The sequence below is a fragment of the Nerophis lumbriciformis genome, linkage group LG28 (genome assembly GCF_033978685.3).
Source record: "Nerophis lumbriciformis linkage group LG28, RoL_Nlum_v2.1, whole genome shotgun sequence".
Lineage (NCBI taxonomy): Eukaryota > Metazoa > Chordata > Actinopteri > Syngnathiformes > Syngnathidae > Nerophis > Nerophis lumbriciformis.
This window is the reverse complement of record NC_084575.2, coordinates 30,522,913-30,542,108: the sequence shown is the minus strand read 5'-3', so window position 1 is coordinate 30,542,108 and position 19,196 is coordinate 30,522,913. Positions and strand designations below refer to the sequence as shown.

Here is a 19,196-nt window from a genome sequence, read left to right as displayed (position 1 = left end):
GTGGAATGATATGAAAGCCTGTGATAATCAAAACAATTATTATCAAGGCTTAGGTCAGGCTGATTATAAAAAAAAAAATCATCAAATATACTGCAAAAGAAGGAAAATAAATAAATAGATTCTAACTAAATGGACAATAAATAGGAATATGAATATGTTTCCTAAATAAACTAATGTAAGTGCAAATGAAAATACGGCTTAGCCACTTATAATAATCGTAATTTTTGCGCTTAAAAAACTAATCAATGACTTTAGCTCCAGACTTCTTCTGTTTGTTTGATATTGTCAATACTGCCACAAGTGGTAGAAAAATGTATTTCAATTAAGTACTGCTGCAACCCACACCTGAGAAATATATTTTTGCCGGCCCTCACGGCCCAACAATGGGCCCTGGCCCTATGGTTAAAAAACATTGATCTATATCACACTTCTGTAGCAACCTGAGAAGGTGTTTAATTTTGCATTTGTGTGCTGCATGTTCTACAACACAGGTGTCAAACTCAAGGCCCTGGAGCCAGATGTGGCCCGCCACTTCATTTTATTCGGCCCTCGAAAGCCTGGAAATAATATGTATCAATAAAGTACTGTAACTTTTCTTTCTATTTTGGGAGAAAAAAAATATGTGTACTCCATGTAATCGCAAATTATGTTAACTTAAAAATGGTCTAAGTATGCAAAAAATATATTATCAAACATTCAAACCATTTTTTAAATATAAATAAATACTAATAATAATGATTTCAAAGCAAGTTATCCATCAAATTGTGCAATGTAAAAATAGCAATAGATTTCACAGTGAAATTGTGAAATTTACTGTGGTTTTTACAGCATTTTTCTCTAAATTAAAAAAACTGTACTTTTTTTTACTGTAATAAACTGTGGTGCCGTTTTGGCATTTACAGTAATACACTGAAAAATGTACAGTTGTTGATTTGCGGTAAAAACAAACAAACTAACTGGCCGCTCGGGTGTCAAAATGTTACTGTAAAATTGCAGTTCTTTTTATTTACAGTAAAAAAGCTAATTTTTTTTTTTTAACCATAAAAACAGCAATACTGTTTACCATTTACAGTAATATACACTAAATTTTGAGGTGAAATTATTGCAACTTACCATATTTTTTTTTACATTTTAGTTTAAAAAAAATCGAATTAATAAATGCATTAAAAAATGGTGTAATAATAGTATTCACTGTTAGAAACGGTCCTCTGGGGCCAAACATAACTGCGATGTGGCCCTCAGTGAAAACCACTTTGACACCTCTGTTATACAAAATGACTTAACGCCACAGGCTGGACAATATAATTCCATAGATGTGGAGGTAAATGAGTGTTTCCATAGTTATGCAAAAACTTAACTTAAATAGGGCAGTCTGCACCACTTTTGCACTTACCAATCGTGCACCCAGTCTTAGTAGATCACCCTCAACACGCCCAGTAATTTAACATTTCGCACACGTTATTTAGCACATTTCATGTAGACCAGACCTGGGCAAATTAAGACCCGGGGGCCACATGCGGCCCATTAAGCTTTTCAATTTGGCCCGCCGGACATTCCCAAATCATTTTTTTAGATCTTTAAGATGGAAAGTGTAGCTGCCATTATGATGTGCAGTGATGTTTTCAAATGACCGTAAGTCTTGAACTTTACAAAGTATTTCAATGGTTGGAATCTGCGCTTTTGCATGATATACTAGTTACTATGGTAATCTAATTAGTTACTATGGTAATCTAAGTCAGAGCAGCTCAGACGAGGCACCAAGCAGTGTGGGTGGGGAGCGTTTCCACAGAGTGTTTCCAGAGCGACCAGCCTAAAATGCGGGTGTCAGGGGCAGATTTAAGAAAATGTGGGTGTCAGGGGCAGATTTTTAATGTGGGTGTCAGGGGCGGATTTAAGAAAATGTGGGTGTCAGGGGCAGATTTTTACAACAAAGTTCTAAAAGTCCAGCCTAAAATGTGGGTGTCAGGGGCAGATTTTTACAACAAAGTTCTAAAGCTTAATGATTTATCACATGTATCAGATTATAAGTGGGTTATTTTTAATTTTTTAATTAAAAAAAAAAAAAAAAAAAAAAAAAATTTATTAATTTTTTTTTTTTTTATTAAATATTTTTTTTTTTTTTTTTTTTTTTTAAATGTTTTAATTTTTAATTTTTAATGTGGGTGTCAGGGGCAGATTTAAGAAAATGTGGGTGTCAGGGGAAGATTTTTAATGTGGGTGTCAGGGGCAGATTTAAGAAAATGTGGGTGTCAGGGGCAGATTTTTACAACAAAGTTCTAAAAGTCCAGCCTAAAATGTGGGTGTCAGGGGCAGATTTTTACAACAAAGTTCTAAAGCTTAATGATTTATCACATGTATCAGATTATAAGTGGGTTATTTTAAATTTTTTAATTAAAAAAAAAAAAAAAAAAAAAAAATTATTAAATTTTTTTTTTTTATTAAATTTTTTTTTTTTTTTTTTTTTTTTTTTTTTTTAATGTTTTAATTTTTAATTCTTAATGTGGGTGTCAGGGGCAGATTTAAGAAAATGTGGGTGTCAGGGGCAGATTTTTACAACAAAGTTCTAAAAGTCCAGCCTAAAATGTGGGTGTCAGGGGCAGATTTTTACAACAAAGTTCTAAAGCTTAACGATTTATCACATGTATCAGATTATAAGTGGGTTATTTTTTTTTTACTCTGCGCGTTCATATTCCGCTGTGTTTGTTGCATTTTTGCTGCGTTTCGCTTGATTGTAAAATATGTCGATCAGGGGTTGTGACATTCATATGTTGTCAATATTCAGTGTTTTATCGTTCGTAGAAAAAAATAAAACTCCATTCTGTTTTTTTAAGGCGGTCTGTCATAACATTTTTAGCATTCAATCAGACTTCTGTCAAGACTTGGTCCTGGGGGTTAGCTTTTCCGGGATGCAACGGAAAGTTGGCTCGGGCGAGACGGGAATGAAGGTACATGATTTATTAATACATCAAAAAAAAGTACAAACGAAAAGCGCGCACAGTGGCGGAGAATAAACTATGAAACCAAAAGACTATAGCAAAAAAAGTACAAACGAAAAAACACGCACAATGGCGGAGAACAAACTATGAAACCAAAAAGACTATAAACATGGAACAAAAACTCACTTGGCTTGGACAAAAATAGTTGCTTGAGGAATGGACATGGAAAGAATGGACAGAGCATAAATGTGGTGAGGTCGTCAGGACGAACAACAGAAAATGAAAAGCTTAAATAACATACATGATTAACGAAAACAGGTGCGTGACTCAAAACGTGAAACAGGTGCGTGACGTGACAGGGGAAAACTAATGGTTGCTATGGTGACAAACAAGAGTGCACAATGAGTCCAAACGTGGAACAGGTGAAACTAATGGGTAATCATGCAAACAAGACAAGGGAGTGAAAAGCCAGAAACTAAACAAAACATGACTTAAAACAAAACCTGATTACACAGACATGACAACTTCATTGTGAGATTTTGTATTAGTGTTCCTAAAAATAGGCATACCGGCCCCCAGACACATTTTTTTCTCTACATTTGGCCCCTGAGTCAAAATATTTGCCCAGGCCTGATGTGGACCATCAGGCCCTATCTATTTTAAAGTTAAAGTACCAATGATTGTCACACACACACACACACACACGAGGTGTGGCGAATTTATTCTCTACATTTGACCCATCACCCTTGATCACCCCCTGGGAGGTGAGGGGAGCAGTGAGCAGCAAATCATTTTTGGTGATTTAAACCCCAATTCCAACCCTTGATGCTGAGTGCCAAGCAGGGAGGTAGTAGGTCCCATTTTTTATAGTCTTTGGTATGACTCGGGCCGGGGTTTGAACTCACAACCTATTGATCTCTAACCACTAAGCCACTGAGTAGGTATTTTCATAGGACTTTCATTTGTTTGACTGTACTTGGAGTTGAAGAGCTGCATCCGAGGCCTCAAAGATTCTGCGGGCCAACCCCTTGTTTTCTTTGCTCATCACATCCAGAAAGGAGTAGTCCACATCATTTCCAAACCCCAGACAGAACAGAGACATTTTTCCGTCAATAGCCGAGCGCACGTTCTCCTGGATGGTTTGCAGGTTGGACACGCCTGTGTGTGTTCAGCATCCGTGTGAGCATGCACTCACGACATTCCAATATTTATTTAGCGACATTGAAATAGTTGAATTCAATGCCATGGGGGCTCACCGTGGTTTGGCATCCCATCAGTCAAGAGGATAATCATGTCCGCACTCCTCTCAGGAAGCCTCTCGGATTGTCTTTCCTTCCTCAGCATTGCCACTGCTTTCAATAGAGCGTCATTGATATTAGTCGCTGAAAGACAAAGAGAAAGCAGACACAAGATGGCATTAAGTCAATCTAATCTATATCGTCTAGTACTCTACGTAAGCAAAAACGTGGGTCCCTCTCCTCTGACCTCCCCTGTCCTTCAGTTTCTCCACGTAGGCAATGGCCTCTGTTACGTTTTCTTTCGTTGCTTTCACGACAGACTCCCTCCAGGTGATAATGTCACTATCGAACTGGATGACAGCAAAGTGGTCGTCCTCGCCGAGGTCCTTTAGAATGGCTGCCAAGGCTTCCCGGGTCTGCAAGAGTTTCAAGAGTTTCAAGACGAGTTAAAGGGGAACATTATCACCAGACCTATGTAAGCGTCAATATATACCTTGATGTTGCAGAAAAAAAGACCATATATTTTTTTAACCGATTTCCGACCTCTAAATGGGTGAATTTTGGCAAATTAAACGCCTTTCTAATATTCTCTCTCGGAGCGATCGGGAAGCAATCCGCCATTTTCTCAAACACATTACAAAGACCGAGTCAAATCAGCTCTGTTATTTTCCGTTTTTTCGACTGTTTTCCGTACCTTGGAGACATCATGCCTCGTCGGTGTTTTGTCGGAGGGTGTAACAACACGAACAGGGACACGGATTCAAGTTGCACCAGTGGCCCAAAGATGCGAAAGTGGCAAGAAATTGGACGTTTGTTCCGCACACTTTACCGACGAAAGCTATGCTACGACAGAGATGGCAAGAATGTGTGGATATCCTGCGACACTCAAAGCAGATGCATTTCCAAACATAAAGTCAAAGAAATCTGCCGCCAGACCCCCATTGAATCTGCCGGAGTGTGTGAGCTATTCAGGGACAAAGGACCTCGAACATACCGTAAGTTTATCATTTTTTGTGCATTAGACCATTATTTGTTTTTATTTCTTCTTTGTCCTGGACACCCCCTTCTCTCCAATGAACAGGTGAAATGTATCGAACACAGATATTGCATGTTGTTGCCAAATGTATTTCATATGTTGTAAACCTAGTTCATAGTTGTTAGTTTCCTTTAATGCCAAACAAACACATACCAATCGTTGGTTAGAAGGCGATCGCCGAATTCGTCCTCGCTTTCTCCCGTGTCGCTGTATACATATATATATATATATATATATATATATATATATATATATATATATATATATATATATATATATATATATATATATATATATATATATATATATATCCATCCATCTTCATCTTCTTCCGCTTATCCGAGGTCGGGTCGCGGGGGTAGCAGCCTAAGCAGGGAAGCCCAGACTTCCCTCTCCCCAGCCACTTCGTCCAGCTCTTCCTGTGGGACCCCGAGGCGTTCCCAGGCCAGCCGGGAGACATAGTATTTCCCAACGTGTCCTGGGTCTTCCCCGCGGCCTCCTACCGGTCGGACGTGCCCTAAACACCTCCCTAGGGAGGCGTTCGGGTGGCATCCTGACCAGATGCCCGAACCACCTCATCTGGCTCCTCTCCATGTGGAGGAGCAGCGGCTTTACTTTGAGCTCCCCCCGGATGACAGAGCTTCTCACCCTATCTCTAAGGGAGAGCCCCGCCACCCGGCGGAGGAAACTCATTTCGGCCGCTTGTACCCGTGATCTTGTCCTTTCGGTCATAACCCAAAGCTCATGACCATAAGTGAGGATGGGAACGTAGATCGACCGGTAAATCGAGAGCTTTGCCTTCCGGCTCAGCTCCTTCTTCACCACAACGGATCGATACAGCGTCCGCATTACTGAAGACGCCGCACCGATCCGCCTGTCGATCTCACGATCCACTCTTCCCTCACTCGTGAACAAGACTCCGAGGTACTTGAACTCCTCCACTTGGGGCAAGATCTCCTCCCCAACCCGGAGATGGCACTCCACCCTTTTCCGGGCGAGAACCATGGACTCGGACTTGGAGGTGCTGATTCTCATCCCAGTCGCTTCACACTCGGCTGCGAACCGATCCAGTGAGAGCTGAACATCCTGGCCAGATGAAGCCATCAGGATATATATATATATATATATATATATATACATATATTTATATATATAGAGTGTTATGTGTGTGCATATCTGTAAATAAATGAACACTGAAATTCAAGTATTTCTTTTATATATATATATATATATATATACTGTATATATAATAAATAAAACAAATATATATATATATAGCTTGAATTCACTGAAAGTCAAGTATTTATTTTATTTATATATATATATATATATATATATATATATATATATATATATATATATATATATAAGAAATATTTAAATTTCAGGGAATTCTAGCAACCTGAGAATCCGAATTCGGAGGTCTCAAGGTTGGCAAGTATGAAAACGCGTGTGTCAGAAACAGATGCGGAAGCATACTTTTACCTGATAATATATCCTATTGTTGGTGTTTATTACACATAGTCTTCATATGTTGCTGTTTTTTACATTTTTGTTGTGTTTTACTTGACTGTAAAAGATACACAACTACCGAGGAGCTGGTCTGAGAAGTAAAAAGAGGAGCGACGTTCATATGTTGTTAATATTCAGTGTTTTATTGTTCATAGTTAATATTGTAAATCTCACTTATTTTAATGTGTTTTAATTTTGGGTTTGCCATTCAGTGAAAAACTGTAAAATTCCATTCCGTTTTTTTTAAGGTGGTCTGTCATAACTTTTTTAGAATTCTATCGCAGTGGTCCCCAACCACAGGGCCGCGGCGCGATTGGTACCGGGCCCGCACAAAAAATAAAAAAATAAAAAATAAAAAATAAAAAATAAAAAATAAAAAATAAAAAATAAAAAATAAAAAATAAAAAATAAATAAATAAATAAATAAATAAATATATATATATTTTTTTTTTATTAAATCAACATAAAAAAACACAAGATACACTTACAATTAGTGCACTCATTCACACTCATTCGCACAAAAGGGTTGTTTCTTTCCGTATATATAATATTTATGGTTCCTACATTATATATCAATATAGATCAATACAGTCTGCAGGGATACAGTCCGTAAGCACACATGATTGTATTTTTTTACGACAAACCCCCCCCCAAAAAACAGTAATGCAATGCAAACTTACTTGTTTTATCTTTTTTCCGCTCATGGAGCCGCTCCTGTCAACCACGAATATCACATTCTTTGGCACTCGGGGTAAGTCAGGTGGAGCAAAGAAGTGCACAAAGTAGCCGTTTACCATCTGAAGGAAAATATAGGAGGGAGCACAAAAAGCATTGAACACGTTCTAATGGAGCGTTGCACGCAAATTGTGGGAAAATATCACTTAAAACCTGAATTTCTCCAAGGGTTTCTTCTCGTTTAATGTCGTACTTGACGACAAAGTCTCCCTCAATTCTGGTGCCCTGACATCCTGGACATTTCCTCTGTTGTTCCAGTGTTGGTGAGAAAGTAATGTGAGCCTGTAACACACAAAGTAACATCATCATCAATCTTTATTGCAGACCTCAGAGATCCATTACACATCGATAGATCCAGGGGTGCTTCTAGCTATGGGCCACGAGGGCAATCGTCCACGCTCTCTGCGGGGGAACCTCAGCAATGAGGGGGGAAGAAGGATTCTTTCTGTGCTCAGACGCGTCAAATTTTGCCTATTGTTCACAATCTTCATGAGGGACAAGAAGACAGATGTATTTTATTTTTTATTGTTCTGTAACACAAAAATAAACATGAATAAAAGTTTGCTTCCAATGGAGTCAATGGGATTGTCAGAATAATTGTATCTAAGTTATCACAAAACTTTGTGTTTCAATGAGTTCCCGGCGAGCAGACAAAAGATGTCTTTGATCTTACCAATCAAAAGGCTTGTTAAACTCCACTGTGTAGGATGGGAAACGACATGAAGGTGTCGGTTTCTTTGATGTATTGCAATCCACAGGAAGATTTTGTCTTGAACCGAGATCTATAAAGCGGAGAGGAAGCAGGACCTGACTCCCCTCCAGGCACCTTTTCGTTGAACTGTTTTGTGACCAAAGGCAGTGGCTGTTTACGACCCCCTTCCTTTAGAAATAGCCATGTTATCAGGGAAAGTCCAAATAATCTTTCGTCAGACACTGTACAAGGGTGGGACACTGTACAAAGGTACAGGTCTAAGCGTTTCTCCTCATTGAGCCAAATGTAATTCTGTCTCTGTTTGATTCCTTGTTTCTTTGTCTGTTTAATAGATGTCATCAGTTTGAACCTGACAGGGAGGATGTCATGTCTTGGTCCTGGGTGTTTGCTTTTCCGGGATGCAACGGAAAGTTGGCACGGGCGAGACGGGAATGAAGGTACATGATTTATTCAAACTATCAAAAAAAGGAATAAACGAAAAGCGCGCACAAGGGCGGAAGTACAAAACTTGACTATAAACACAAAACTTGCACAAGGGCAGAAACTATGAACAATTAAACAAAACTTGCAAACTATGGCTTGAATAAAGAAAACTTACTTGGCATGGACAAAAAAGGAGCAGCGCGAACGATGGACATGAAAAGGAGTTAGAAATGTGTTGAGCATAAATGTGGGGTGAGGTCGTCAGAAAGACAAACTGAAAAACACTGAACTTAAATACTACAGACATGATTAACGAAAACAGGTGCGTGACTCAAGACGTGAAACAGGTGCGTGACGTGACAGGTGAAAACTAATGGGTGGCTATGGTGACAATCAAGAGTGCACAATGAGTCCAAACGTGGAACAGGTGAAACTAATGGGGTAATCATGGAAACAAGACAAGGGAGTGAAAAGACAGAAACTAAAGAGTCCTATAACTAAACAAAACATGATTACACAGACATGACAGAGGACATATATTCCGCCCATAAAACCCTCTAAATAACCATCCAAAAAAATGCCAACAATACTCCATTTACATTTTGTGACCTGAATTTTAACCAATATTGTTATTATAAGAGCTGACGCAGATCAACTATTTTTAGCCATGCATTGTCACAATGAGTTAACTAGCTTGTGCTGCTAGATTGACTGGTGAGTTGCTCTCTAGCCTCGGAGCTCATAGAAGTTTATTCCAGATCATAAATAATGCCTCTTATATTAGAAGGATGAGTATCTAATCCGACACGTAGGAACACTTTGACAGCGAATTTAGACCCGGAAATGGCAAGAATGACACGAAAAGACGCTTGGTTCCATCTAAACGGGAATAGATTGTGTGAGAATGAGATATTTTTAAGTCCATCCATCCATCCATCCATCTTCTTCCGCTTATCCGAGGTCGGGTCGCGGGGGCAGCAGCTTAAGCAGGGGAGCCCAGACTTCCCTCTCCCCAGCCACTTCGTCCAGCTCCTCCCGGGGGATCCCGAGGCGTTCCCAGGCCAGCCGGGAGACATAGTCTTCCCAGCGTGTCCTGGGTCTTCCCCGTGGCCTCCTACCGGTCGGACGTGCCCGAAACACCTTCCTAGGGAGGCGTTTGGGTGGCATCGTGACCAGATGCCCGAACCACCTCATCTGGCTCCTCTCGATGTGGAGGAGCAGCGGCTTTACTTTGAGCTCCCCCCGAATGACAGAGCTTCTCACCCTATCTCTAAGGGAGAGCCCCGCCACTCGGCGGAGGAAACTCATTTCGGCCGCTTGTACCCGTGATCTTGTCCTTTCGGTCATGACCCAAAGCTCATGACCATATGTGAGGATGGGAACGTAGATCGACCGGTAAATCGAGAGCTTTGCCTTCCGGCTCAGCTCCTTCTTCACCACAACGGTTCGATACAGCGTCCGCATTACTGAAGACGCCGCACCGATCCGCCTGTCGATCTCACGATCCACTCTTCCCCCACTCGTGAACAAGACTCCGAGGTACTTGAACTCCTCCACTTGGGGCAAGATCTCCTCCCCAACCCGGAGATGGCACTCCACCCTTTTCCGGGAGAGAACCATGGACTCGGACTTGGAGGTGCTGATTCCCATCCCAGTCGCTTCACACTCGGCTGCGAACCGATCCAGTGAGAGCTGAAGATCTTGGCCGGAGGAAGCCATCAGGACCACATCATCTGCAAATAGCAGTGACCTAATCCTGCAGCCACCAAACCGGATCCCCTCAACGCCTTGACTGCGCCTAGAAATTCTGTCCATAAAGGTTATGAACAGAATCGGTGACAAAGGGCAGCCTTGGCGGAGTCCAACCCTCACTGGAAACGTGTCCGACTTTCTGCCGGCAATGCGGACCAAGCTCTGACACTGATCATACAGGGAGCGAACTGCCACAATAAGACAGTCCGTTACCCCATACTCTCTGAGCACTCCCCACAGGACTTCCCGGGGTACACGGTCGAATGCCTTCTCCAAGTCCACAAAGCACATGTAGACTGGTTGGGCAAACTCCCATGCACCCTCAAGGACCCTGCCGAGAGTATAGAGCTGGTCCACAGTTCCACGACCAGGACGAAAACCACACTGTTCCTCCTGAATCCGAGGTTCGACTATCCGGCGTAGCCTCCTCTCCAGTACACCTGAATAGACCTTTAACCTTTAAGTGTTCTTTCTTAATCCTTAGTCATGTTTAAATCAGCTAGTATTGTTTTTCCCATGTAGTGCAGCTTCTCGTGACCTCCTTGCTTTTATCTTATGTCCGCTAGTAAACTCAAGGGCCCTGTTTGTCGGCTCACACATCTGTTTTTGGCCAGTTTCTTATCTGTTTTGAAGAAGCAGCCGCGCTCCTCTCTGGGCGAGAGGGGGTGTCTTCGCTCTACATAAACTGACACTTTGTTGTTTGGATTCAGACCTCTTCTTGCTGATGCTATTGTCGCATCGTAAGGGCTGGTCTCCTGAAGCTTCAGTAAAACTTGGTATTGTGCCATTCTGTCAAATTTGAGCTCATTTTGGAATTTGATGCCTGCAACATGTTTCAAAAAAGTGGCAAACAAGTCTGAGAAAGTTGAGGAATGCTCATCAAACACTTATTTGGAACATCCCACAGGTGAACAGGCTAATTGGGAACAGGTGGGTGCCATGCTTATAAAAGTAGATTCCATGAAATGCTCAGTCATTCACAAACAAGGATGGGGCGAGGGTCACCAACTTTGTCAACAAATGCGTGAACAAATTGTTGAACAGTTTAAGAACAACATTTCTCAACAAGCTATTGCAAGGAATTTAGGGATTTCACCATCTACGGTCCGTAATATCATCAAAAGGTTCAGAGAATCTGGGGAAATCACTGCACGTAAGCGATGATATTACGGACCTTCGATCCCTCAGGCGGTGCTGCATCAAAAAGTGACATCGGCGTGTAAAGGATATCACCACATTGGCTCAAGAACACTTCAGAAAACCACTGTCAGTAACTACAGTTTGTTGCTACACCTGTAAGTGGAAGTTAAGTGAAGTGTGAAGTGAATTATATTTATATAGCGCTTTTCTCTAGTGACTCAAAGCGCTTTACATAGTGAAACCCAATATCTAAGTTACATTTAAACCAGTGTGGGTGGCAAGTTAAACTCTACTATGCAAAGTGAAAGCCATTTATCAACAACACCCGCTGGCTTCACTGGGCCCAAGCTCATCTAAGTGGTAAAGTGTTCTGTGGTCTGACGAGTCCACATTTCAAATTGTTTACGGAAACTGTGGAAGTCGCAAGTTAAAACTCTACTATGCAAAGCCAAAGCCATTTATCAACAACACCCAGAACACGATTAGCTTGTATCAAGGAACGAGTTATAGAACTCTGAGATGTTTCGGCTGCAAAATTGGCTGAAATTAGCACATTAATGCTAGCATGCTAACAGTTAGCATGAGGCGAGTACGAAGTGATATGAGTCTGAGGGGTTCAACCGCAAGAATTATTTTGTCTCGGAGTAAAAATTTTACCTTGGTGTCTGTGACGGTTCTCTCCACCAGGGGGAGCAGCTGGTTGGTGAGGAATGTTCCTGTGGTCTCCACCGAGGCAATACCCTGAGGCTCAAAGATGCTTACAGTTATCTGCACACACACACACACACACACACATACACACACACACACACACACACACACACACACACACACTTTAAACATTGATATTTTAAGTTGCCCTTAACCGTTATGGCATTTTTAAGTCAAATAAGGTGCAATTCACCTGAAACTCCTGGACCACCTGTTTGGGTTTCACCCGGGTCAGGATCTCATACCGGCCCAGTTTCCTCTGGAGGAGTTCTTCGTAGGTCAACACAAACGTGACATTGCTTTGTGCCGCAACGTTGACTGACACGGAGAACTTCTCCATCTGTCTTCCAGATGCCCTGAAAGTTGATTGTTTGAGTAGTTATTTAATCAATCAATCAATCAATCAATCAATCAATGTTTATTTATATAGCCCTAAATCACAAGTGTCTCAAAGGGCTGCACAAGCCACAACGACATCCTCGGTATAGCCCACATAAGGGCAAGGAAAAACTCACCCCAGTGGGACGTCGATGTGAATGACTATGAGAAACCTTGGAGAGGACCGCATATGTGGGTAACCCCCCCCCTCTAGGGAGACCGAATGCAATGGATGTCGAGTGGGTCTAACATAATATTGTGAGAGTCCAGTCCATAGTGGATCCAACATAACAGTAAGAGTCCAGTCCACAGTGGGGTCAGCAGGAAACCATCCCGAGCGGAGAGGGGTCAGCAGCGCAGAGATGTTCCCAACCGATATACAGGCGAGCGGTCCACCCCGGGTCCCGACCCCGGACAGCCAGCACCCCATCCATGGCCACCGGATCTGTGTGTCTCCCCTTCCACAAGGGATAGGGGGGAGCAGAGGAGAAAAGAAAAGAAACGGCAGATCAACTGGTCTAAAAAAGGGGGGCCATTCAAAGGCTAGAGTATACAAATGAGTTTTGAGATGGGACTTAAATGTTTCTACTGAGGTAGCATCTCTAACATTTAATAAAATGTTACAAACTGTTAGGGTTGTCCCCATACCAATATTTTGGTACCGATACCAAAATGTATTTCGATACTTTTCTAAAAAAAAAAAAGGGCACCACAAAAAATGGCATTATTGGCTTTATTCTAACAAACAAACCTTAGGGTACATTAAACATATGTTTATTATTGCAATCCTTAAATAAAATAGTGAACATACAAGACAACTTGTCTTTTAGTAGTAAGTAAACAAACAAAGGCTCCTAATTAGTCTGCTGACTATGCAGTAACATATTGTGTCATTTATACACCTATTATTTTGTCAAAATAACAAAGGACAAGCTGTAAAAATGGATTATTAATCCACTCGTTCATTTACTGTTAATACATGCTTACTTCTGTTAAAATGTAATAATCACTTATTCTTCTCTTGTTTTGATACTTTACATCAGTTTTGGATGATACCACAAATTTAGGTATCGATCCAATACCAAGTAGTTACAGGATCACGCATTGGTCATATTCAGAGTCCTCATGTGTCCAGGGACGTATTTCCTAAGTTTATAAATATAATTTGAATATTTAAAAAAATGATTAAAAAAAAATATTGATGTAATCATAGTAGTATGGACTAGATACGCTGTTGTACTTGGTATCATTACAGTGGATGTCAGGTGTAGATCCACCCATGGCGTTTGTTTACATTGTGACGCCGGTGAGCTACGATGTGTAGTGATGCATGTTCCTTGTACTGCAGTGATAATGCTACTTGTAAGAAACTTGCGAGGATTAGTGATTTAGAAGTAGCTAAATGGACCTCTTCCTAAGGGTGTTTCAGTGTTATAACTTCACCTTTATTGTGAGTTTTTAGACCAAAATGCATCCGTTCTCCCTTTTCTGTCTACACGCTGTGTCTGCTTGTAAGTACTCCGTGATTGTGCTCTGCCGAACATGCTCCTCTGCTCGTAAACCCGTCATGACGTGACGGCACGCCCGTTAAAAAAAAAAAAACTAAATTGGAAACGGGTAATTTTCAAACAGAGCATAGTACCGTTTTTAATTCATTAGTACCGCGATAGACTCCGAGGTACTTAAACTCCTCCACTTGGGGCAAGATCTCCTCCCCAACCCGGAGATGGCACTCCACCCTTTTCCGGGCGAGAACCATGGACTCGGACTTGGAGGTGCTGATTCTCATCCGTGTCGCTTCACACTCGGCTGCGAACCGATCCAGTGAGAGCTGAAGATCCTGGCCAGATGAAGCCATCAGGACCACATCATCTGCAAAAAGCAGAGACCTAATCCTGCAGCCACCAAACCAGATCCCCTCAACGCCTTGACTGCGCCTAGAAATTCTGTCCATAAAAGTTATGAACAGAATCGGTGACAAAGGGCAGCCTTGGCGGAGTCCAACCCTCACTGGAAACGTGTCCGACTTACTGCCCTTAAGTACCTCGGAGTCTTGTTCACGAGTGAGGGAAGAGTGGATCGTGAGATCGACAGGCGGATTGGTGCGGCGTCTTCAGTAATGCGGACGCTGTATCGATCCGTTGTGGTGAAGAAGGAGCTGAGCCGGAAGGCAAAGCTCTCAATTTACTGGTCGATCTACGTTCCCATCCTCACCTATGGTCATGAGCTTTGGGTTATGACCGAAAGGACAAGATCACGGGTACAAGCGGCCGAAATGAGTTTCCTCCGCCGGGTGGCGGGGCTCTCCCTTAGAGATAGGGTGAGAAGCTCTGCCATCCGGGGGGAGTTCAAAGTAAAGCCACTGCTCCTCCACATCGAGAGGAGCCAGATGAGGTGGTTCGGGCATCTGGTCAGGATGCCACCCGAACGCCTCCCTAGGGAGGTGTTTAGGGCACGTCCGACCGGTAGGAGGCCGCGGGGAAGACCCAGGACACGTTGGGAAGACTATGTCTCCCGGCTGGCCTGGGAACGCCTCGGGGTCCCAGAGGAAGAGCTGGACGAAGTGGCTGGGGAGAGAGAAGTCTGGGCTTCCCTGCTTAGGCTGCTGCCCCCGCGACCCGACCTCGGATAAGCGGAAGAAGATGGATGGATGGATGGAGTACCGCGATACTATACTAGTACCGTTACAACCCTACAACCTGTTTCCTTCACACAACCAGTTGTTGCGTCGGACCAGTTATTCCTCCAAGGGAATCTAAGTTACTGGTCAATCCCAAGTTCTTTCGATGACATATATGCTGAGTAAGAAGGACCCTCAAGACAGAATTGGAATATTTTCACGTTTATACTAAAGCTTTAGGAGTTCAACATAACCAATACATTCATATCGGCTGCTCTAGTTGATCTGACATTCAAACAGGAAGAGACAACGTCTTGAATACGCAAACAGCCCCCACCCTCTCCAGAAAGGAATAGAGGCTCATTGTTCTACTACAGATAAGATATAAGGGAGTACTTGTCGGTACAAAAACCATTCTCGCCAAAACCAACAGCTTGTCCATTACTCTCTGCAATTCCTCTGTCTCACCCTCCTCCCAAGTCAAGAGTCTGGGTGTCATCCTCGACAGCACGAAAACAAAAACCTCTATGTAGGTCTCATTTAGACCTAGATTTCATACATCAACTTTTTTCAGCCAAAATCAATAGGAAGTTTGCAAATCCCCCTTCAATACAAAAGTTTTGTGAAAACAGTCACCTTTGCCTCTTTGAGCTGTAATTTGACCACCTTAACATGCTTCAAAACTCACTAAATTTGACACACACATCAGGACTGGCAAAAATGACCATCTAATCAAAAAAACTAACTTTAAAACTCAAAATTGCGCTCTAGCGCCCCCTTGGAAAAACAACACAGACAAAACTGCCTGTAACTTCCAGTACGAATGTTGTAGAGACATGAAACAAAAACCTCTATGTAGGTCTCATTTAGACCTAGATTTCATACATCAACTTTTTTCAGCCAAAATCAATAGGAAGTTTGCAAATCCCCCTTCAATACAAAAGTTTTGTAAAAACAGTCACCTTTGCCTGTTTGAGCTGTAATTTGACCACCTTAACATGCTTCAAAACTCACTAAATTTGACACACACATCAGGACTGGCAAAAATTACCATCTAATCAAAAAACAAACTTTAAAACTCAAAATTGCGCTCTAGCGCCCCCTAGGAAAAAACACAGACAAAACTGCCTGTAACTTCCAGTACGAATGTTGTAGAGACATGAAACAAAAACCTCTATGTAGGTCTCATTTAGACCTAAATTTCATACATCAACTTTTTACAGCCAAAATCAATAGGAAGTTTGCAAATCCCCCTTCAATACAAAAGTTTTGTAAAAACAGTCACCTTTGCCTCTTTGAGCTGTAATTTGACCACTTTAACATGCTTCAAAACTCACTAAATTTGACACACACATCAGGACTGGCAAAAATTACCATCTATTTAAAAAAACTAACTTTAAAACTCAAAATTGCGCTCTAGCGCCCCCTTGGGAAAAAAACACAGACACAACTGCCTGTAACTTCCAGTACGAATGTTGTAGATACATGAAACAAAAACTTCTATGTTGGTCTCATTTAGACCTAGATTTCCTACATCAACTTTTTTCAGCCAAAATCAATAGGAAGTTTGCAAATCCCCCTTCAATACAAAAGTTTTGTAAAAACAGTCACCTTTGCCTGTTTGAGCTGTAATGTGACCACCTTAACATGCTTCAAAACTCACTAAATTTGACACACACATCAGGACTGGCAAAATTTACCATCTAATCAAAAAACCAAACTTTAAAACTCAAAATTGCGCTCTAGCACCCCCTAGGAAAAAAAACACAGGCAACACTGCCTGTAACTTCCAGTACGAATGTCGTAGAGACATGAAACAAAAACCTCTATGTAGGTCTCATTTAGACCTAGATTTCATACATCAATTTTTTTCAGCCAAAATTAATAGGAAGTTTGCAAATCCCCCTTCAATACAAACGTTTTGTAAAAACAGTCACCTTTGCCTAATTGAGCTGTAATTTGACCACCTTAACATGCTCCAAAACTCACTAAATTTGACACACACATCAGGACTGGCAAAAATTACCATCTAATCAAAAAACAAACTTTAAAACTCAAAATTGCGCTCTAGCGCCCCCTAGGAAAAAACACAGGCAAAACTGCCTGTAACTTCCAGTACGAATGTTGTAGAGACATGAAACAAAAACCTCTATGTAGGTCTCATTTAGACTTAGATTTCATATATCAACTTTTTTCAGCCAAAATCAATAGGAAGTTTGCAAATCCCCCTTCAATACAAACGTTTTGTAAAAACAGTCACCTTTGCCTGTTTGAGCTGTAATTTGACCACCTTAACATGCTTCAAAACTCACTAAATTTGACACACACATCAGGACTGGCAAAAATTACCATCTAATCAAAAAAACTAACTTTAAAGCTCAAAATTAAGCTCTAGCGCCCCCTAGGAAAAACAACACAGACAAAACTGCCTGTAACTTCCAGTACAAATGTGGTAGAGACATGAAACAAAAACCTCTTTGTAGGTCTCACTTAGACCTAGATTTCATATATCAACTTTTTTCAGCCAAAATCAATAGGAAGTTTGCAAATCCCCCTTCAATACAAAAGTTTTGTAAAAACAGTCACCTTTGCCTGTTTGAGCTGTAATTTGACCACCTTAACATGCTTCAAAACTCACTAAATTTGACACACACATCAGGACTCGCAAATATTACCATCTAATCAAAAAAACAAACTTTAAAACTCAAAATTGCGCTCTAGCGCCCTCTAGGAATAAAACACAGGCAAAACTGCCTGTAACTTCCAGTACGAATGTTGTAGAGACATGAAACAAAAACCTCTATGTAGGTCTCATTTAGACCTAGATTTCATACATCAACTTTTTTCAGCCAAAATCAATAGGAAGTTTGCAAATCCCCCTTCGATACAAAAGTTTTGTAAAAACAGTCACGTTTGCCTGTTTGAGCTGTAATGTGACCACCTTAACATGCTTCAAAACTCACTAAATTTGACACACACATCAGGACTGGTAAAAATTACCATCTAATCAAAAAACAAACTTTAAAACTCAAAATTGCGCTCTAGCGCCCCCTAGGAAAAAAACACAGGCAAAACTGCCTGTAACTTCCAGTACAAATGTTGTAGAGACATGAAACAAAAACCTCTATGTAGGTCTCATTTAGACCTAGATTTAATACATCAATTTTTTTCAGCCAAAATCAATAGGAAGTTTGCAAATCCCCCTTCAATACAAACGTTTTGTAAAAACAGTCACCTTTGCCTAATTGAGCTGTAATTTGACCACCTTAACATGCTCCAAAACTCACTAAATTTGACACACACATCAGGACTGGCAAAAATTACCATCTACTCAAAAAACAAACTTTAAAACTCAAAATTGCGCTCTAGCGCCCCCTAGGAAAAAACACAGGCAAAACTGCCTGTAACTTCCAGTACAAATGTTGTAGAGACATGAAACAAAAACCTCTATGTAGGTCTCATTTAGACCTAAATTTCATACATCAACTTTTTTCAGCCAAAATCAATAGGAAGTTTGAAAATCCCCCTTCAATACAAACGTTTTGTAAAAACAGTCACCTTTGCCTGTTTGAGCTGTAATTTGACCACCTTAACATGCTTCAAAACTCACTAAATTTGACACACACATCAGGACTGGCAAAAATTACCATCTAATCAAAAAAACTAACTTTAAAACTCAAAATTAAGCTCTAGCGCCCCCTAGGAAAAAAACACAGGCAAAGCTGCCTGTAACTTCCAGTACGAATGTTGTAGAGACATGAAACAAAAACCTTTATGTAGGTCTCATTTAGACCTAGATTTCATACATCAACTTTTTTCAGCAAAAATCAATAGGACGTTTGCAAATCCCCCTTCAATACCAAAGTTTTGTAAAAACAGTCACCTTTGCCTCTTTGAGCTGTAATTTGACCACTTTAACATGCTTTAAAACTCACTAAATTTGACACACACATCAGGACTGGCAAAAATTACCATCTAATCAAAAAAACTAACTTTAAAACTC

General features: G+C 41.1%; 1 protein-coding gene across 1 annotated transcript in view; it reads right to left on the bottom strand.

Annotated features, from left to right (window-relative positions):
- LOC133571045 (inter-alpha-trypsin inhibitor heavy chain H3-like) overlaps window positions 1–19,196 on the bottom strand; it is a 69,587-nt gene that overhangs the window by 23,342 nt on the left and 27,049 nt on the right. The window contains exons 6-12 of the mRNA XM_061924029.1: window positions 12,389–12,551; window positions 12,142–12,252; window positions 7,611–7,739; window positions 7,403–7,519; window positions 4,422–4,590; window positions 4,193–4,318; window positions 3,913–4,094 (exon numbers count right to left, since the gene is read on the bottom strand). Coding sequence (XP_061780013.1) covers window positions 3,913–4,094; window positions 4,193–4,318; window positions 4,422–4,590; window positions 7,403–7,519; window positions 7,611–7,739; window positions 12,142–12,252; window positions 12,389–12,551 — 997 coding nt within the window. The remainder of the gene's footprint in view (window positions 1–3,912; window positions 4,095–4,192; window positions 4,319–4,421; window positions 4,591–7,402; window positions 7,520–7,610; window positions 7,740–12,141; window positions 12,253–12,388; window positions 12,552–19,196) is intronic.